The 14,425-nt window shown below is 36.4% G+C and overlaps 2 protein-coding genes across 2 annotated transcripts in view; one reads left to right on the top strand and one right to left on the bottom strand.

Annotated features, from left to right (window-relative positions):
- Positions 1–363, bottom strand: part of LOC108809358 (vacuolar iron transporter homolog 1) — a 767-nt gene extending 404 nt beyond the window's left edge. The window contains exon 1 of the mRNA XM_018581504.2: positions 1–363. Coding sequence (XP_018437006.1) covers positions 1–308 — 308 coding nt within the window. The 5' untranslated portion in view covers positions 309–363.
- A 916-nt stretch (positions 364–1,279) lies between these two features.
- Positions 1,280–4,891, top strand: LOC130495783 (uncharacterized; the record flags this gene model as incomplete). The annotated part of the gene is given in 9 exon segments (XM_056987295.1): positions 1,280–2,448; positions 2,641–2,812; positions 2,882–2,969; positions 3,087–3,438; positions 3,511–3,640; positions 3,721–3,840; positions 3,919–4,095; positions 4,183–4,422; positions 4,505–4,891. Coding segments are annotated over 9 exon segments (2,694 nt in total). The 3' UTR covers positions 4,763–4,891.
- Positions 4,892–14,425: the final 9,534 nt, after the last annotated feature.

Raw genomic sequence — 14,425 nt, 5'->3', positions numbered from 1 at the left:
TCCCCTCCGCTCTCTCTCTTCATCTGAGCCACCTCTATGTCGTACTGAGAGTAAACAGAGACAAACTCTCCGATCGCCATGCTACAAGCCCCGGCGACTAAACCGGCAAAACCAGATAACATCATGGTTTTAACGTCTCCCTTAACCGCACCGACACCCATCATAAGCGAAGCCGTGGAGACAAGACCATCGTTGGCACCGAGGACGGCGGCTCGTAGCCACTGAGCTCTTTTGGAGAAGTCGAGAGCCTTTTCTTGATCTTTCTCCATGTCTACGTTCAAGCTGTTGTTCACGTTGTGGGACTCCATAGTGATTTGGTTTTTCTTTTACTTTCTTTTATGTTGAAATGAGAAGATAAGTGAATGTTTGATGAAGTGTGGAGAACACACGCTTAGGTTGAGTTCTATTTATAGAGAGATTTCGTGTGAAACATTATTTAAAATATAGGATATTATGTGGTGGAGTCGACGATTCATATATGTGTGGCCCATCATCACAACTAATGGAAATACTTTTTACTATATTGGACAAATTTGGACTTTTTTTTTTTTTTTTATTTGACAAATTTGGACTTACAATTAACCTCTACCTGTTTTCATCTTGTTACTGTATTTGTTTTCAATTTTCATTAATTACATATTCAAAAATGAGTTTTGTTTACCAAACATAGAGCTTGACAAATTAATATATGTGGAGCATCTCCACCAGTTAAAGAAATTTTTTTACTACATCGGCCAAAATGTGCACTAATTAAAACCGAGCTCTTTTACTCTTAGTACTGGTTTTTTTCCTTCATTAATAATCTTCAAAACTTGAATTGTTCTTACCAAACACACAAAACTTGGTTGTTACAACTTCTATCACTACTAGAAAACTGCCGGATTCTGAGGGAAATTCCGAGGGACTATGTGTCCGTCGGAATATTCCCACGAAATTCCGAGGAAATTCCGAGGAAACACAATTTTCGTGTTTCCTCGGAATTTCCTCGGAATTTTCCGAGGAAATTCCGACGGACTGGTAGATCCCTCGGAAATTTCCGAGGAAATTCCGAGGGATAATAGAGCCGTTGATTATTCCGAGGAAATTCCGACGGCAACGGCTAGTTGGTCGGAATTTCCTGGGAATGTCGTGGGAAATATCGGCAGATTTAATCTATAAATGCAAGCACCCCTCATCCTCTTCATTCACTACATATCTTCATCCTCTCTCATTCTATTTTGCACACACGAATCTGATTGAAAAAATCATGTCTTCTTATAATTATCATCGCTCTTGGATAGATCGACCTCATATGGATCCGAACACGAGATTGCTTACGCCAGAGTTCGAAAATGGTCTAAAGGAATTCATGGGGAAAGCTCTCAACCAACCGGAAGCTAAATCAGGTATGTTAAGATGTCCTTGTTCTACTTGTAAAAATAGGAAGGTTATAAAACAGTTAGATGTTTGGACTCATCTATATACTCGAGGGTTTACACGGAGTTACAAAATTTGGTATCATCATGGGGAAACTGATTATGAATATGGTAGTACTAGCGAACCTCAACCTGCGGTTAGGTTAGAAGAACCAATTAGAATGGACGTAGATTATGGTGTAGGTACTGAGCAGATGGTAAATGATCATTTTAGAGGGGAAGATTTACCCAATACACAAGCTAGGAGATTTTATGATATGTTGGATGCTGGAAAGCAACCTTTGTACGAAGGTTGCAGAGATGGTCATTCAGCTTTATCATCTGCAACAAGACTGATGAGCATTAAATCCGATTATAATTTGGCTGAAGACTGTGTGGATGCGATTGCTGATTTTGTAAAAGGTGTTCTACCTGAGGATAATGTTGCTCCTGGTTCATACTACGAGGTTCAGAAACTGGTAGCTGGTCTTGGTTTATCGTACCAGGTAATAGATGTATGCAGGGATAACTGCATGATTTATTGGAGGGCGGATGAGCAGCTGGATGCATGCAAATTTTGTGGAAAGGCTCGTTATAAAGATACGGGTGGAAGAGTTCCAGTGCCATATAAAAGGATGTGGTATTTGCCATTGACGGAAAGGTTGCAGAGGTTGTATCTGTCCGAACGCACAGCGCAACCAATGAGATGGCATGCGGAGCATTCAACGGATGGTGAGATTAGACATCCTTCAGATGCAAAAGCTTGGAAGCATTTTCAATCGACCTATCCAGAATTTGCGTATGAAAGAAGAAATGTCTACCTTGGATTATGTACGGATGGTTTCAGCCCATTTGGGAAGCATGGGAGACAATATTCTCTATGGCCAGTCATTCTCACACCATACAACTTACCGCCAAACTTGTGCTTGCGTCGAGAGTTTTTGTTTCTCTCCATTCTTGTTCCCGGACCAGAGCATCCTAGGAGATCACTTGATGTATTTCTACAGCCACTAATATATGAGTTGCAACAGCTATGGGGTCAAGGTGCTGAAACGTACGATGTTTCATGTAAAGAAAACTTCCAAATGCGGGCAGTACTTATGTGGACAATAAGTGATTTCCCAGCATATGGTATGTTATCTGGATGGACAACACATGGAAGGCTATCATGTCCATATTGTCAAGATAACACTGATGCTTTCCAACTAAAACATGGAAGGAAAACGTGTTGGTTTGACTGTCACAGGAGATTCCTACCACCAGATCATCCATATCGCAGGAGTAGGAATTTATTTACGAAGAACAAGAGGGTGTTTGATGATCCAACACCGGAAATCAGTGGGAGAGAAATGTTGACACAACTAAGAGATTTTGGTGCAGAAAGGACCCCAGACGTGGGTGGACATGTGCATTATCCGGTAGATGCTGTTGGAGATCTACATAACTGGCACAAAAAGAGTATTTTCTGGGATCTGCCATACTGGAAGGATCATCTGCTGAGGCATAATTTAGATGTCATGCATATTGAGAAGAACTTTTTCGACAACCTGATGAACACGATCCTTAACGTTCAAGGTAAAACCAAGGATAATTTGAAGTCAAGACTGGATTTAGTCGATATATGTGCTCGTGAAGAACTTCATGTTGATGAGAATGGCAGGGCTCCTTTTCCCATATACCGACTTGATGCAGCGGCCAAAGATGCGTTCTTTGATTGGATTTCAAAGGATGTGGAATTTCCAGACGGTTATGCATCTAATTTGGGTAACTGTGTCGACAGAAGGGAAGGAAAGTTTACCGGCTTAAAGAGTCACGATTGCCATGTAATGATGCAGCGCCTCCTTCCGTTCGCCTTCAAGGAACTATTACCAAAGAATGTTTATGAAGCAGTTGCCGGGATAAGTGCTTTCTTCCGAGATTTATGCACGAGATCAGTTACTCCTGAATGTATTGAAAACTTGAAGACTAACATAGCCGTGATTAAGTGCAACCTTGACCATCTCCCTTATCTCACTCTGTATCCTAGGGAACCCGGTCAGACTTGGTAAGTGAAAGTTTAATTTTCTTTATTTGAAAAATTAGATTCATTTTTAATAAGTTGTTTCCTATGTATTAGGTTCGACCGATCCCATAACGGGATCAGCGCTTGGATCAACAGGATGATGTATTCCGACCTCAAGAAGGGATACGCAACCTTCACAGTGATGCCGAGGGATGAGCAGGAGCTCTGGTTTCGTCAGTTTGCTGTAAGTATTCTAACTTTTAAAAATTTCTATTTTTTTCCTTTGAAATTTTATTTCTACTAATCAGGTTTTGTTTTTTCCAGCAAGAGTTCAACTGGCATCCGGATAACACGACGTTCATCCGCAACGCCTTCATCCACAAATGTATGGATTCATATTCCGGGCAAATATATGAATGGAAGCAGAAGTGGCTAGCGGATAAGGTATTTTCTTTTTTTTTAACTTTATTAATATATTTTTTTAATTCTATTTAACTTTAAAAATTTTTTTTTCATTATAAGGTCCCAAAGTGGATCAACATGACCACTTGGGAGGAGTTGTGTGTCCATTGGGACAAGGACTCGACGAAGCAGGTCTCTAACACCAACTCCGCCAACCGCAAGAGCGATCGTGGCGGGAAGGGCATGTACAAGCACAATTTGGGTGCTCAGTCTATTCCCACTCTCGCAGACAAGATGGTAAGTTCAAACTCCTTTTCTTTTTAATTGTAAATTTTTAATTTTTCTGCTTTCTAATGTTTTTTTTGAATTTATGTGTTTTCCTAGGCGCAAGAAAATGAAGGTGAGCCCGTGGGTGATTTCCCTTTGTACAAGAGGATCCACACCAACAAGACCACGGGCCAGATTGATGACGGTCTTGCGCAGGAGGTTGTCTCCCTGGTGGACAGTATGACACAAGACGAGGAGGCCCGTCTCTCCCAGATCCAGGCCGATCTCGATCTTGACGCCACATCTACTGAGTCCACTGCCCTCTCTCAAGTCCGAATCAACGAGCTTCTTGAATCGGTAAGATATTTTGTAAATATCAATTTACTTATTAATTTTAAAATTTTTTTCTATGATTAAGATTTTAAATTTTCTTTTTCAGGCGATTCCAAAGAAGAAGGGACGTTTGGTCGGTTTGGGTCGTCGATCCAAATCGGTTCCTCCTACGTCTCAGGTGCCAGTTGATCCTACTCTGATGGATCAACTGAAGGATAAGGATGAACGCATCCGTCAGTTGGAGGAGAAGATGGCGGCTCAAGAGAGAGCTAGAGAGGCAGACAGGAGGCGGAGTGAGAAGATGATGGCGGCCTTCATGAGGCAATTCCCGGACCAGAACTTCGACGTCGACGAGGACGAGTAGTTCTAACTTTAATTTATGTTTTAAACTTTATTTTTATTTTCTGTTTTGTATGAATATTACTTTTGAACTATTTATATTATGTTTTTTATTTTAATTTTCAATTTAATAATTAATTTTCGAATTTAATAATTAATTTTCCAATTTAATTAATAAGAAATAAATTAATATTTATTTATTAATATAAATTATATTTTACGAAAATTCCGAGGAACGAAGGCCCTCGGAAATTTCCGAGGGAAGTGTTCCTCGGAATTTTCCGAGGGAGTCTTCCGTCGGAAAATTCCGAGGAACATTCCCTCGGAAAATTCCGAGGAACAATTTCCTCGGAATTTTCCGAGGGAATATCCCTCGGAATATTCCGAGGGAGAGTTCCTCGGAATTTTCCGACAGTGTTTTCCGAGGGACATTCCCTCGGAAAATTCCGAGGGATATTCCGACAATGGGATCACCGTAGGTGTTCCTCGGAATTCCCTCGGAAAAAGTCTCCGTCGGAATTTCGTCACAAATTTCCGAGGGAATTCCGACGACTTACGTTATTCCGACGATATTATTCCGACGGATCATTTCCTGGGTTTGTCGTCGGAATACGTGAATTCCGACGACATTCCGAGGATATCTTCCCTGGGAATCGAGCAGTTTTCTTGTAGTGTATGTGTATACCAAATTCAATGGCTGGAGATGATGAAGTGAGCTGAAACTGTGAAGAGGAAATTTGTTCTTCAGTATCCCTAAAGGCCTAACAATACAGTATATATATGTTGATCGGTCGTACAATTTATACATTTTCTACATAGAGTAAGACATTTTCTTTAACAAAAATTAGATTGGCATATTTCTTATCTTCGTAAAATTGAGTTTCTTTGTTACGGTTAGACCGATCTATACACCGACGAATTATGAGCTCTATTCGAAAATGAATTTTAAAATATATATCGTGTCTTAAATATAATTAGAAACGCTATATAAAATGGAATTAGCGTAATGATGGTACCTTCCTGATTACTAGTATTACTATTGATATTCTTATTCTCACTGCTGTCTTGAATGCATAGACATTGATTAGATAGAAATTAGTGTAATGATGATACCTTAGCATTCTATCAATAGTACTAATAAAATTAAATCATGATCAATTGATAAAAAGTTACGTTCAATTTATTTAATAATTTTATCTAAATTATTATCTAAATATAGCATATAACCAACTTTAGTTATATACAAATTTGATTAAAACAACATAAATATAATAAAAAAAATTCAATTTTTAAAAACGAGATAAAAATAAAAATTATATCCGCCCTTGAAATCTAATTTTTTTTTTTGAAAATTAGAATATTGAATTTAGCAAAGATCTAACCGTTTTGGCACAGTGATTATATAGTTTGAAATGAACAAATAAAGTTTTAGAAATAAAATTAAAGTGGATTTCCGCGTACGATTGGTAAAGTGAAAAGCATACGATACTTAGCATAAATATACCCTAAAACCGATCTCAAAATTTTATTTTTTATTTTTGCAAAAATTTGGATCTCAATTGAAACGAACTACTTTTCTAGACAAAAAGATAATAATATTAATAATAATGGAAATACAACGGGAAAGAAATGTGAAAACCGCGTGCACGCACATTTGTTTTCTGGTTTATGTTTTTCTCAGGGATTTGTGTGTTTTGCCTGTTTATTTTATTCGCGAAGGTCAAAAATAAATAAACATGTGAGACCGAAAGGGGTATGCATACTTACAATATGAATTGTTCTAGCGTCTTCATGATTCATAGCCATGAATGAATCATGCACATGTCTTCTTGAGAGAAGATAAGATACACATTAAATAAAAATGAAATCCCAACTTCTAAAACTGTGACCTACCGGTATACGAAGTCTGTTGACCACTATTAAAAGTTTGTTAAACATATAATGATTTAGTTCATCATTTTCTCATATACTACCAAATACAAATATATGACAGGCTTTCTTTTGGCAAGTACATATTATCATATTGACTCAAAGCACAATATTCAAATTCCGAAATGCTTTAATTAATTTTTAAAAATTCAATTGAGCAAAAATATTCAGAAAGTGTATATTAACGTAAAATAAAAAGAGTTTCGTATCAAAGTTCTTACTTTGTTTTAAATTGTAGAATTTTAGTCGGGTTTGATTGGTGGTAAATCCACTTTTGCCTACAATAAATTTAAGAGCTTTCTAAAAGTTTCAGATTTTCTCATCTTTTACTAAATAAAACTGGTGATAACATTTTTTCCTTCGTTGTTTAATTCTCAAACTATTATTCATTGTGATGCTTAACTAATACAAACTTAAAAACATTAGTGGTCGGCTGATTTATTTTTCATCTATTTTTTTTTCCTTTTTCTTACCACACGGAACCTGTGAAAGCGTTTTTCTATAAAGAGAAAATCAACTCTGTCTTCCTTTTACTTTTCTGTTAGTTGCTTTTGTTCTCGACAAAGAAATGAACCCCAAACAAAAAGAGATAATCAAGCACACACACATACTGTCTGTATTATTTTGTTAACCGTTCTCAAGTTTCTTAGTGTTTGACCAAAAGTGATCAATGGATAATATACACATACATTTTGATAGGGCACTGGTTAAGTGTAATCATAATCTATTCAATATATATTTAACAAAAGATGGATTCATTATGAATGGATTAATATATACTGCACCACTACGTGAAGACGGACACATAATGGACAATTTAAATATCAAACAGTATAATCCGACTAGCTTATTATATGAAGGGAATCAAATTTGAATCAGATGCTTTTCACACTAAAAAACTTCGACCCAGCAATTAGAGCCATCTGCAAGCTAAAATCATAAACAACAAATTGATAGTAACCAGCGGGGTTGGCCTGGTGGTGTTGAGAGAGCTTCGGCCCCAATACGCACCCGGATTCGAACCGCTGGCCAGGTAATTGGGGTATCTAATTTCCCATAGTACCAAATGGTCCGCTTCGCGCCGAGGGGTTGGCCTCTGGGGGTGGAAGTCCCTCCAGGTTAATCAAAAAAAAAACAACAAATTGATAGTAGATAATGAACAAAAATATTACTTTTTCTTGATATATATAAGATACATAAAAATAGATGGATTGATGAATTGGAGAGCACTGAGAAATACATTTTGTATGGAGATAAAATAATGGAAAGAGTAGGATATATAATATAAAGAAAGAGGGAAGAGTGTGGTTGCCACACGAATAGCACTGCACTTCACCATCATCATCACTTGTTACAAATCTACGTATTATGTTTCTTGAGATGTATGCATGCATACGTAGTCGCCTACGTACATATATGCCAGCTCATTTTACCATTCGCGAATATTGAATTTGTATAACGAATAGTCCAAAAGGATATAACACATATATCAACGAACCCAACGGCTAATGGTTTTTGATTTGATAAGAGGACAAGGCGTAAACTCATTCAACTACTACCGAATACAAAAACACGTAACCCTTTCTAAAAAAACGTTGTTAGGCATATTCTGGAATTAGTTAGGGTCATGGCCAGATCACTGGAATTGTGAGATATATTCATAAGTCTTGTTATGTTAAAGAATATATATATTCATATCATCATTTATCTATATGAGCAGAAATTTGTTATTTATTATCTCTCACGTACCGCATTCCAATTAATTGTGGATAGTATTCGGCATGCTTATATTGTAAAAATCACTAAATCACAAAACAACAAGACCGCATTTTTATTTGATTCTGAATTAGGACGAATTTTATACTCGAAGTGTTAGGAAATTTTAAAATCAGGTACATTACAAATATGAAACATACTGATCCTAAATAATGTGAACGGTGAACCTGTACTGATCCCTTATTCCCCCCCACTGTAGTGAAAATGATGTTATTGTGCATGCCTTTTATATCGATGCCGATGGATATGGATTCCCAACTTTTACTCGTGTGGTGTTTGTCCAAGCTCTACTGAAGATGCAAGAAGAACTTGCAGATGTCAATAGTCTTCCGTGACTAACTAGGCGACGAAGTCACTGATGTTGGAGGCATTAGTCGTTACTACATAAGGCATGCGGAGTGGTGGGTTACCATGTAGATGTAAGAATATGCTGAGATGGAGAAGAATAAACTGAGGGTTTATGTCTTGACGTAGTCGTTGAAGTAGTTACTGATGCAGTGTGTGTCAGAGAGTGAACCAGGAGGCATGCGGAATGGTGGAGACCATGTGGATGCGAGATGCTGAGCTGGCGTGGGATAAACTTGAGGAGCAAGTTTATACCGTGGAAAAAAGGCAAGAGATAAACTTGGGAAGCAAGTTTATGCCTTGAGGAATAAGTACATTCCAAGAAAAGGAAAGTGTACTTATTAATATGGAAGTTGTCCATATATCCATGTTGCCTTGGAGACTAGGGTTTCAGGAACGTGGAGATCACTATAAAAGAGCTATGGAGTCGTGGGTATTCCAATAAGACACTGGGGCTATTGTTATAGAGGAAGGGTGAAAATCCCTTAGGGTGTTCTTGGGTCGTGCCGAAGCAGTTGCTGAGGTACTTGACGGTGGAGAGACATGAGCGGGTAGCTTAGGAATTGTTCAGTGGCGTGTGTTAGGGTGTAACACTAAACGTGTAAAGCTGATTAAGCAGAACTTGTAATTGAGTTGTACAGGGCGATTTCTAATAAAGATATTGGTGTGTGCTTGTGTATTATCTCTCTGATTTACCTTCTGCATTACTTAATTGTGGTGTCATCTTTGCACTTACAGTTAGTATCAGAGCGGGTCACCTAAGTTACTGGTGTGATCCTGAAGGTGAAGATGTACACGATTGTTTGATGCAGAAGACAATCATGTTGGATGATGGCTGGTGGTATGGTCATTGAAGGGCGCACATGAAGCTGTTGGTTTGAGGAATCAAGGAGCGTGCGTGGATAGCTGTGAAGACTGGGTGGGAGGAGCCTACCATATTTACAGCAGAGGGGAAGAAGCCGAAGCCTAAGGAGCCAAGACAAGGAGTGGTTCGAGAGGTAGTTCGAGAAGTAGTACGGCGGATGCGTCAGAGCCTGATGCAGTACTCATGAAGAAGCAGACGGGTGTGTCTGTGATGTTTGTATTGACATCTAAGCATCTGTATTTTAGCTTAGTATGCAATCAAGCAGGGGGAGAAGTGGTGACGTTCTGGTCCAAGGAGTGCATATCTCGTGGGGGAGAAGAGCATGGTGATGGACGTCCTGATGTAGATGGTGCATATCTCGTGGGGGAGAAGAGCATATCTATGTATGAAGATGAAGATAGTGCAAGTCTCGTGGGGGGAGAAAGGCATATCTAATGTGGAGGTTTCCAGGTGAGGAAACGTGGTCGTTGAACCAGAAGGGTTTTGTGCTTGATTGGCACACAAAGCTAAAAGGGGGAGATTGAAGATGCAAGAAGAGCTTGCAGATGTCAATAGTCTTCCGTGACTAACTAGGCGACGAAGTCACTGATGCCGGAGGCATTAGTCGTTACTACATAAGGCATGCGGAGTGGTGGGTTACCATGTGGATGCAAGGATATGCTGAGATGGAGAAGAATAAACTGAGGGTTTATGTCTTGACGTAGTCGCTGAAGTAGTTGCTGATGCAGTGTGTGTCAGAGAGTGAACCAGGAGGCATGCGGAATGGTGGAGACCATGTGGATGCGAGATGCTGAGCTGGCGTGGGATAAACTTGAGGAGCAAGTTTATACCGTGGAGAAAAGGCAAGAGATAAACTTGGGGAGCAAGTTTATGCCTTGAGGAATAAGTACATTCCAAGAAAAGGAAAGTGTACTTATTAATATGGAAGTTGTCCATATATCCATGTTGCCTTGAAGACTAGGGTTTCAGGAACGTGGAGATCACTATAAAAGAGCTATGGAGTCGTGGGTATTCCAATAAGACACTGGGGGCTATTGTTATAGAGGAAGGGTGAAAATCCCTTAGAGTGTTCTTGGGTCGTGCCGAAGCAGTTGCTGAGGTACTTGACGGTGGAGAGACATGAGCGGGTAGCTTAGGAATTGTTCAGTGGCGTGTGTTAGGGTGTAACACTAGACGTGTAAAACTGATTAAGCAGAACTTGTAATTGAGTTGTACAAGGCGATTTCTAATAAAGCTATTGGTGTGTGCTTGTGTATTATCTCTCTGGTTTACCTTCTGCATTAATTAATTGTGGTGTCATCTTTGCACTTACATCTATTCATGCTTTATATACTAAAGTGCAAGTATTTTTAAAATTAAAGAAAAAACATAAAACGCAATAAAACATTTTCGTTCGGTTATTTATCTCTGAATTGATTTTTATTTAAAACTACATCATCCTTGAAATTTCTCACACTATCATGATTTCACTATCTTTGGAACCGTTAATTTTTTCTCTATATATTTATAACTCACGATGCCATAAACTAAATCCATATCTATTTTCAGTCAAAAATTATAAATTCCAAGATTCTGTGAAAAAGTTCACGTCTCTCTGTAAAGTGTGATGAAAACTTCATATATACATACCTCTGGTTCAGAGAAAAAAAACCTCTGGCCAAACTGGCGAGTCTACAACTATAAATCCATATAAGCATAACCTCAGCAACAGTCATATAGAAAAAAAACTTTTTTCAATGAACTGAAAACACACAAATTTTCTGTGGACGGATAAGCGGAGCCTCCGATGAACTTAAAGTCCAGGTTAGTAAGATTGAAAAGCCCGAACGCTGCATGTTCGAATAAAATTTGTGTGTTGTTGAATTTATTTTCATAAAGCTCTATCCCTTCTAGTCTATTTTTTTTTCCTTCTTTAGATATTGGCAAAAGCTAAGTGATAAGGTAAATGTAAACACAATTCAACAACATTTCAAAAAAGGCCTAAACTGATTCTCAATTTTGTTAGAATAAGTTTATTTATTATGGTGGTGATAATTCAGGGAGGGAGAGTAAGAGTGACTCATTTTAAAGCACTCTTTACAAGGTCCTAAAGAAACTTCCTTTTTTTAAAACAACCTAAATAAACTTTGGAAGCAACACAAGAAGAAGAAAAATCTTTTGTCAAAAAAAAAAAAAAATCTGAAAAGTTGTGTTGTGGTGAGAACTAGAAGGTAACAAATAGAGCTTAATGCTTTCGAAAAAGAAGAAAAAAAACAAATAGAGGTTAAGAAGCTCGGGTGAGAAGAGAGACGAGAAAAGATTCATGTTTACTCTCTCGATCAAGACTAACCTAACCAGGTTGGTATTTCTTATATTTTATTTTATGTATTTATAATATTACAGAAATGTGGTGATATTGTTTTATGTTTACTTTCGGATCAACATGTTTTAGTTTTCTGTTTATGATTCACAATGGCAATTTAAGATTAAATAACAAATTTCAGTTTTCTGTTTATGATTCACAATGCCATTTGTTCACTGTAAATCCTCTATATATTTAAAGTATATATATATATATAAACAACGTATGCGTAACACGGGAAATATACTAGTAAAACGCTAAATCACATAAATCAGTATATTTATTGTTTTTTTTTGTCGAGCAGTATTTTGTTTTTTGAACACATGGCCGAGTAGTATATCTATATTATTAAAATAGAAGTACACCTATAAAATATCTCTAAATTTTCAATTTATTTACAATAGTATACCACTGAAGTAATTAAATGAATTTATCTTTAAGGAATCTTTGTCTTTTCTTAATTATTGAACCATTTCCTAAATCAAATTTAGCTTAATTTTGTATTTAATATGTTTCTTTAAAAAAATTTGCTAATTTTTAGGAAAAATTTAAAATCAATTTTAAAATATTAAATTTGGATAATGTTACCATTAATTATTTAAACAAATTCAAGTTTAAATTCAATATTAAACAATATTATGAATATTCCTCAAATATATGTTTAACTTACTATTAATTATTTTGAAAATAAAATATATATATGCTAAAATTTAAATATCTTTAAACAACTTATAGAACAATATGGAATATTTGTAAGTGAATATTATTTTTAATATAATCTCACCTATGATTATATATATTTCAAAAATTTCTAATATATACGTTTAATCATTTCTGTTACTATTAATTATTTTCAACAAGAAAATTTTAATGTTTATAACCAAATACTCTTTTTATAATGCATCTAAATTCACCATATAGTTCATATCTGATCAAAATATTTAAAATATAAACCAATAAACATTTAAATAATATTCATTTATATAAAAAATGAAAATACCTATCTGTGCGGGCGCACATATTAAGTTCTAGTTTATTGTTATTAGTTAAGACGGCACTAATTAAGTTGAGTATAAGTCAATAGTTAATATGTGTTTCACATAGATGGTACTTGAATAGATCAAAATTGTAGGCTTGACAAGGTTTTTCCCAATGATTAACAATATTTCCATTTAAATCTTAAATAATCAAATTACAGTTCTTTAATTTTCAGGTAGACAGAAAACTTGAAACTTAGTTGGGACGATTCACAAATGGGCTTATTATAAAATGGGCCGATCTTATGTGGTGGTGGGGATGATATACGAACATAAATTAAGCAATGGAAAATTAACCATTTTTAGAGGAGGGACAATAAGCCCTAGCAAATCACTCCATTCTAAGGCGATCACAAAAACAATAATAATATGTATCTAGTTTATTTAAATAGAAGTATAAATAAAAATTATTCCTCAATTTTATCACTTATTTACAATAAAATTTTACTAAAGTAATTAATAACACATCTTTAATATTTTTGTCTTTTTGTTCTATTGATGTATTTTTCCTAAATTAATTATTACTCAAATTACACATCATAATCTTCATTTTTTAAACAAAAACTTTCTAAGATCTAAATTACTGTTGAGAACCGAGAATATATGATCGACATAATCTCTTATTGTTATCTATAACTAATATTGGTACTTATCTTATGGTTAGATAAGTATACGATCTATGTATATATACTACTCTCTCTTTATGAAAAGACCACGCTTTCTATAAGTTACATATCACGTTATCAGCTCGTTTGCTCTGTGAAACCCTAGCTACGAGAAGAAGCCGCTTGCGACGAACCAGTCCTGCTCCGACGAGACCGATCAACCCTTCCGAGATCAAAGAATGAAAAATGGAATGGACTCATTTGTGGTAGACAGTGGTACCAGCCATACCATCCTGAGAGACAAACGATACTTCATAAATCTGATTAATAAAACAGCCGACATCACAACCATAGCTGGTACAACTAATCTAATCGAAGGCTGCGGCCAAGCATGCATTTTATTGCCTAATGGTACACATCTAGAGATAGATGATGCATTGTACTCACCTAGCTCTAATAGGAGCTTGTTAAGTTTCAAAGACATAAGACTTAATGGTTTTCATATTGAAACCAAGGGTGAAGGAAATAAAGAATTTCTTCAGATTTATAATATCACCCAAGGCAATAAAAGAGTCCTTGAGACTATACAAGCATGTGGGACTGGACTTTACTATGTTAAGACTAGTCTGGTTGAGGCTAATGCCGTGATGAACAAAGAACTCAAAGAAGAGTTCACTCTTTGGCATGACAGGCTGGGTCACCCCGGTTCAATGATGATGAGGAAAATCATAACAAATTCAAATGCCACAATTGGAAAAATAAAAGAGTTATCCCTAAATACCTCACATGT

This window comes from Raphanus sativus, chromosome 6, assembly GCF_000801105.2.
Source record: "Raphanus sativus cultivar WK10039 chromosome 6, ASM80110v3, whole genome shotgun sequence".
Lineage (NCBI taxonomy): Eukaryota > Viridiplantae > Streptophyta > Magnoliopsida > Brassicales > Brassicaceae > Raphanus > Raphanus sativus.
The sequence above is the reverse complement of the archived record's forward strand: the minus strand, read 5'-3'. Positions and strand labels throughout refer to the sequence as shown.